General features: G+C 41.0%; 1 protein-coding gene across 1 annotated transcript; it reads left to right on the forward strand.

The window, feature by feature from the left end:
- The first annotated feature begins 1459 nt into the window (after positions 1 to 1459).
- Positions 1460 to 2669, forward strand: LOC120353397. The gene is made up of 2 exons (XM_039436978.1): positions 1460 to 1546; positions 2127 to 2669. Exon 2 carries the CDS (start codon positions 2238 to 2240, stop codon positions 2667 to 2669), a length of 432 nt encoding a protein of 143 aa, XP_039292912.1. The 5' UTR covers positions 1460 to 1546; positions 2127 to 2237.
- The last annotated feature ends 5451 nt before the right edge of the window (positions 2670 to 8120 follow it).

Consider the following 8120-nt stretch of genomic DNA (forward strand, 5'->3'; position numbering starts at 1 on the left):
TTTCCAAGAAGAGTTGGAAATGCAATAAAGGCAGATCACTTTGATCTTCTCCTCCTCTGTGAGAGTAGGGTTGATGATGAAAACAGCACCCTTGAGGATGACAATGAACATAAATCAAATAGCCACTACTGCTACATTAAAAATTTTGAAAGACTTGTAAGATCCCAACTCACAAAACGTCAACATAAAATTATCATCTGCAGACGATGTTTCACCCATTACACCCTTGACAGAGATGGAGAACGCAGGATGGCTGAGCATGAGGAGTATTGTGCTAGCAATAATACAGCAAGAATCATCATGCCACAGGTTGGAAAAGATGGTAAACCTCCAACCTTGAAGTTTGAGAAACATGTGCAAAAGTAAAGAGTACCTGTTGTAGCATACGCCGATTTTGAGTACATCCTGGAGAAACCTGATGAAGACAATGAACAATGGATTGGTGAAGCTACTAAAGTTATCCAGTATCATCGGGCAATGAGTTATTGCCTCTACTTTGTTAGAGATAAGGACTTGCTTCCATCATGGCTGACAATCACTAACCTAATCCCTCATGAGCCAATTGTCTACAGGGGTCCTGATGCTGCCAGACATTTCATGAAGACCCTCACCATGTATGCAAAAGAGTTAGATGAGGCAATTGACTGCAGGAATATCAAGTTGCTCCCACTAACCAAAAGAGAGCAAGCACAACATGATGCAGCCGACTTCTGTGAGGCCTGCAATGAACGGTTCAATGAAGATAAGGTGTATGACCATTGTCATATAACTGGTATCTACCGGAATGCATTATGCCGTAAATGCAACCTGCAGCGACAACGACAATCATTCATACCAGTGTTTCTCCACAACTCATCAAACTATGATACACACCTTATTATTCCAGAGCTGGGTAGAGATAAGGATCAGCTGTTTGTCATCCCAAACTCGTCGGAAAAGTATATATCATTCACCAAACGAATATCTCCAAAAATGCACCTTCGATTCATTGATACATTCCGGTTTACACCTGATAGTTTAGACAACCTGGTCGCTAACCTAGTCAAATCAGCATCGAATCCAGGAGACTTGACCAAAGTGCTACCACATACTGCCAAGGTGTTCACTGAGCAAAGCTGATGAGAAGAGGTATATTCTAGATGATGGAATTACAACTCTTGCATATGGACATTACAAGATCCTCACTCCAGCACACAAGGATGAGGAGAAGGAGGAGGAGGAGGAGGAGGAGGAGGAGGAGGAGGAGGAGGAGATGATTGACTCTCAAGAAATTCTCAAGGCAGCTAGCAGTACTACCACAACTAAACGTTTACATTCCTCATCACATGATGAGCTCATTGATAGAGTCAATGAGGCAGCTAGCAGTACTATCCCTGCTAAACGGTTATGTTCCATATCAAATGATGAGCTAGCTGATATGAACAATGACTATGAAATAGATGGTGATGCATCTCAGTACAGCATTCTGAAAAAATTGTTCAAAGACTGAGTGGGAGGATGATATCATTTCTAGGAATAGATGATGATGTCATTTCATGTGTTAAGGATAGTATAAAAGGAGGAAGCATTGTTCTATTATATTCAGTCGATGGAAATCTTGTGAGAAGAAGTGTAAAGCAGTGATTACAGTTTGTGCAAAGTTTTTACAGTGATGGGTGATCAATCTCATGTCTGGGACTATGAACTTCAGAGACGGAAATCATTCAAAAAATGGAGAAATATTTCGCCAGCACTTTCTGCAGAGAATCTTGCTGCACAAGGCTTCTACTACACTGGTGAGAGTGATACAGTATGCTGTGCATTTTGTCACATTTATATTAGTCATTGGACTGAGTCCGATAATCCAAGAGAAGTTCATAAAAATGCTAGTCCAAATTGTAGATTTATACTCAAAAGACTGACACACAATGTCGCCATTGCCGATGAGAGGGGTGATTGGATGCTTTCGTATGATGATCGTTTAAAGTCATTCAATGATGGTGATGAGGAAAACGCAAGCGTACTAGCGGAACAAGGGTTTTTCCAAGACATACACGGATATGTGCAATGTGTGTTCTGCAAAATGATTCTAGACTCTGTCAGCAGAAAACCTTGTCACATGGACTTCTGCCCTAAATGGTGTGAACAGGAAAAAGCGAAGGAGGATGCTGAAAAAAGATGAGTCATCTATTGTGTGGGAGGAGGAGGAGGAGGTATAAAAGGAGAAGGCGGCAGCTATCAATCATTATTCTACAATCATGACGCCTACAAGCATCTACCAAGCAGCGCTCTACCTCGTGCTAGCACTCAGTGTCAGTGCACTGGATCCAAAGTATAGGAGTGAAGACTTTCTAGCATCCAGGGAGCATGGACTGGATACATACAACATTTTCCACATCAGGCAATGTCTGATGTCATCCAGCAAGTTCAACCACGACCTTGCAACAATGTACAATGATGTTAGCAACTGGTACTTAAAAATCGCAGGAGAGCATGAAGTGGGGGAGGAACTGTGTCAACAAATCCACTGCGCATATGATCTGCGCAACTGTCTCCACCCATCATTCACATCGCTGGAATTCCTTGAAGCAGTTATTACAAAGTCAGTCGAGGTGTGCTCAGCCTACTGTCAACATGGGCTGTCAACAACATCCAGTACTTCAATCAGCAATGGCGCCAGCAGATCCTGAATCACCATGCCCTTGCGGTGATTGCATGTTGTCATGAGTGCAAGGTGGAGTGTTGAGCCACTATTCAACATTGGAGAAGGATATTATGATCCTTTTGGAACTTTCGAGAATTTTGCTGATGTGATTTCTTCAACATTCCCAACAGCTACACTTCATCCTTGTCACAATAGACAGATGATGATTCTGAACTTTCCTTATAGCTTTGCATTTTGTGAAATGTGTACTAATCTAGGACCATTATTTGACTATGTGCTGTTAAACCTCGATGATTGAGATGTTATTTATATATGTCTGATAATATTCTTTGTATCCAATGTGTACTAGAGTATGACTACAATATAATCGTATCAAATCAACTGTCTCTTATTGCTCAAACCTCTGAATCATGTAGAAGTAAGAGTACAAGGCATCTCACATCCTGCACTATCAAAGTGTAGAGGTTATGAAAAGAAAAAAGTTGCAATCTCTATCCTCTTCCACAGGATATGGAGAATGTTTGGATTAGCATAATAGACTATTTAAAGTTGATGACATAGATTTTATCAGTCAGTATGGATAAGACTGTTATAGCGAGAGAGCTGCACAAGCAGGCTCGTAGGAGGTTCCCTACACGAATGGTTACTGTGAAAGGTCTTGATGATCTTTATCAGGCTGATCTTGTAGAGATGCTACCATATGCAAGACAGAACAAAGGCTATAGATATATTATTACAATAATCAATTGTCTTAGTAAGTTTGCTTTTGCTATACCAACTAAAAGCAAGTCAGCTGATGAAGTGGTTAAGGCAATGCAGCCTATATTTGAACAGAATCCCATGAAGAATTTGCAAACTGATGACGGAAAGGAATGGTTTAATAGTAGGTTTCAACAGCTTATGCAAAAGTATGGCATCAATCATTATTCAACTTTTTCTGATAAGAAAGCATCTATAGTTGAACGTTTCAATAGATCGCTCAAACATCTTATGTGGACAAAGTTTACTGAACAAGGAACCTATTTGTGGACAGGCATCCTAACCTCACTCTTGAAAGAGTATAATGAACGGGTCCATCGAACAACAGGTATGCGGCCAGTTGACGTTAAGAGCAAGAAGCATGAGAGGCTGTTGCTTTCCAGGCTCAGCAAACAAAGGCAAGAATATAAGGAAAAGTTGGTCAGCAAACCTCAAAACAAGTTTTATCCAGGTCCTAGTCAGAGTATTGAGCCTGGTGATAAAGTGAGAATCAGCAAGTATAAAAAGACGTTTGACAAGGGATATCTAGCCAATTGGACTAATGAACTGTTCACAGTAAGACGTGTGCGACCTACAGTGCCTGTAACCTATGAATTGGAGGACTATAGAGGTGAACCCATTGAAGGAGGATTCTATTCTGAAGAAATTGTAAAGACAAAAGTGCCCAGTGTTTTCGAAATTGAAAAAGTGTTGAGGAAAAGAGGGAATAAACTGTTGGTACGTTGGAAAGGATATAGCTCCAGTCACGACTCATGGATTGATAAAGACGATCTTGTGTAAGATGAAACAGGTTGTGCAACAGAAAAACCAGTTTAGAGTTATCGATTTTGACAAAGTGATTAGAGGGTGTGGCTTGGTGGAAATGGATACAAAGAAAAAGCGTCATGGACCATTGTTCCCCAATCATATGAGATGTATTATATGCGGACCTTCTGGTTGTGGCAAAACCAACCTACTATTCAACATGCTTTTCGATGAGAAAGGAATTCAATTTTCAAACATCTACCTTTTTTCAAAGACTACATTCCAGTCCAAGTATGAGCTGCTCCGTACAATCATGCAAGGACTTGCAGGAAATGGAATAAACTATGTCGAGTGTGATACAAGTGAAGAAATACCCGACCCGCATGAGCTGCCACCCAACTCAATAATTATTTTCGACGATGTGATTTGTGAGCAGCAGGATACCATCAGGAAGTACTTTAGTGCAGGCCGACACAGTGACGTTGATGTGTTTTATCTAGCGCAGACCTATAGCCGCATTCCAAAACAGCTGATTCGTGACAATGCAAACTTTCTTGTCATGTTTCAACAGGATGAGCTAAACATGAAACACTTGTACCGAGATCATGTCGGCGCTGACATGACCTTTGATCAGTTTAAGGATATGTGTAACAAGGTTTGGTCAGTTGGGGGTGCACACTCATTCCTAGTGATTGATCGGACATTGGACAGAAATGGAGGGCGCTACAGGAATGGGCTTGATACGTATTTAGTTGATGCATAGTGTCAGTTGAGCTTCAGTATATGTTAGTACACTGAGCAAGATGGACGTCTCCAGCAATAGACACCGTCAAAAGACTGTAGAAGAGATTGCACCAACCATCAAGGCAATTGCAAAGTTGCGACGTAACATCAAAAGGAAACACAAGGAACTGACTCTTGGAAGGCAAGTGGCAGAGGAGCAGCATGCAAAACACTTTAAACCACTAACTGAACCACTTGACAATATAGTTGAAGTTCTCAATCAGCATTTGGCAACACCACCACCACCACCACCACCACAGCCAGCAGCAGCAGCACAACCACTACATGAACAATCTCCAGAGCCACGCCCACATCGCAGACGTTTTGCAGTAGGTCATCATGCACCACATACACCGCCACCCACACCATTGCTGTCCCGACCCCTGAAGCAAGCGGTAAGACGTCTGCCAAAAATTGGTGAGGAGACTCCTTTGACCTTTGAAGGGATTGGAGAAGCTTCGCAGTTAAGCCCAGTTCCAAGTACCTCGAGTACTGCACGCAAATTGTGGCCATCTGCAAGTGCCAATGATTATGAAAGTGATGTGATGGATGTGGATGAGGAGGAGGAGGAGGAGGGTGCTACTGCTCAGGAAGCATTACTAACCAGCAGCCAAAAGAGGATTCGACAAGCAATGACCGAGGTTGGATTGACTGGAACACCAGTGGGGCGTTATCTCCATAGAGCTATGAGTGGTGATAGCAGCTCTGACAAAACATATGGACCAGAAGTTGTTGGTAATGACTACTATTTGGGTAACAAACTGTTAACCTTTGGAAGTGATGGAAGAAAGATTGTTCTGACTGACCCTAACAATCCTTCAAACGTGACTAGATTTGATGCAACACGTGGACTTTGTGAACTCATTTTCAAAAAGAAACCCATTACTCCATTGGCTAGTGATGAGGTGGCATACACTCGGATATTACACATTACAAACTTGTATAAGGAAAATCATGATCCGGATGGTAAGAGTAAAAACTCGAATGATACAAAGTATAAAAATGTGATCCATAAACTGCTCAATAATGCTAAACCCAAGTATAGCAAGGTCAGTGGCAGAGGACTCGTGGCGCCATTCAATATGGTGGCAAACAACCGTACCAAGATTGAGTACGTCTACTACAATGATCCCAACGAACTTGTGGACAGGCTGAAACTATTGGATCAGTCCAAAGCAGTTGGCAACACTGGACATGAGAATGAAATCAATTCAATTTTAGAAGAGTTGGTAGAAGGTGGCTACATAGTTGCTAATCCTGCATACTAGTTTCACTATATAAGAGACATTGCTTTGCTTATGTATAGCAGTCAAGTCATGGATTCCATAGGAAACATTAATGCTCGCTACAGGCGTTTGACCAATTTGGGAAATCCACGTGCTGACAGGGATGCTGTCAACTTTTCAATATGTAGAGAACTGATTTCAATGTGGCTGCCAAAGACAAGGGACAATACCACATCACAGGTATTTACAAGTCTCAATGATTCAATACTTACTGATATGATGGATCCAATTAAGCCTACTGATGGAGTGAACAATCGATATCTTGAGAAGAGGCTGATTGAGTTTGCTGGTAAAATGTTTTCATTGTATTTAGACATTGTGTTAGATCCAAAAAATACTAAAACTATGAAGGGATTGCCACCCAATGAAATGAAGAAACGTTTCATAGATCTTATGGGATTACCGGAACCCCCTCCTACAACACCACCCGCACAAACATTGTCCACACCAAAAAAAGTATAAAACCAGCTGCTAAAACCGTTAAGAAACATTAGATGGCTGGATGTAAGAGAGAGAGGAAGTACCGGGGAAGAGGGGTACTGTCATCAATTGCAAAAGTTGCAGGTTCAATAGTTAAAAAGAGTGCTGGAAAATTGGTGAACAAGGCAATTGACATTCTACCTGTTGAACTTCACATCCCTGGTTACCAGTACTGTGGACCTGGTACAAAGCTAGAGAAGCGGTTGGCACGAGGCGATCCCGGTATATGAAACCTTGTATTATCATCCGTAAGTAAACTTTCATCATTTATAACCTGCTCCTCTCCAATACGTACATTCATATCGCCTATCAATATAAAATTAGACACTACATTAGAGTACATAAAATTCATCAATTTTACAAATTCATTATTCCAATTATTACAGTTCAAGTACAGCGGTAACAGGTTAATTTCTCTCTGAATCTGAAAATTAATATTTACAACTGAGATATATTAATTGTTCTAAAGAAAGTCCCTCATGATACAATGACAATCTATTAATTCCCATTAGCATTCCCCCACTGGCTCTACCAAACTGAGATTGCCTGACTGCGCCTTGCCACCTTACTTCAAAGTTATGGAAAACATTTCATAATCACTAACATCTTTATCTTCAATAAAAGTCTCAGATAGAAAAATCACATCAAATTTACTCAAAAAGTTCAAAAAACCTAATTCATTAATTTTTGATTTAAGTCCACAGATATTATAATATAAAATTTCCATCACCTGTGTGTTAGTGCGGCTCTCCCTTCCACATGGCACGTCTTCGCTCGAACGCTGACGGCGGGCCTCCGCTACACCTTTTCTATACCAGCTTCGTAAATCTGCTTAATGATTGGCTTGAAATCGCTCTTCACTAGTTCGCTCAGCTCCTCGGTACCATCCTCTTTTCCGCGACGGAGTCCTTCTTCCAACGACCACCAGAATGAACGTCCTTCCACCCACAGCTGATCACCTTTCAAGACGCACTTCAATTCATTGTTATACTTTAGCAGTTCCTTTCTCAACGCGAGAAGCTTGCTTCTTTCTTTCTGGTTGCAAACGAAAAGTCCTTTTGTACACTAAACCTGGTACCTTTCAGCTTATTCACATGTTTGAAAATATTTTCCAAATCCTGATCTGATGGAATATGAGCGATTATTGGCGCATTGTCCTTTTTCGGGCCAAGAGTATGAGCTCTATTCACTCGTATTTGCCTGTCACATTTCAACACATTTGAACAAAAGTTCATTACTTCAACGCGACAGTCTGTATCACTATTAAATTTGAGACCCCTAAATATCAAATTATTACGTCGAGAGCGGTCTTCATAACTGTCCAGTCGACTATTGATTTGACTATTCACTTCCTTCAAACGTTGAACTTCTTGTTTGAGCTGATTATTTTCCTTTTCAAGTCCCGTAATTAGTGATTTAGCCCT

The sequence above is a fragment of the Nilaparvata lugens genome, chromosome 10 (assembly GCF_014356525.2).
Source record: "Nilaparvata lugens isolate BPH chromosome 10, ASM1435652v1, whole genome shotgun sequence".
Lineage (NCBI taxonomy): Eukaryota > Metazoa > Arthropoda > Insecta > Hemiptera > Delphacidae > Nilaparvata > Nilaparvata lugens.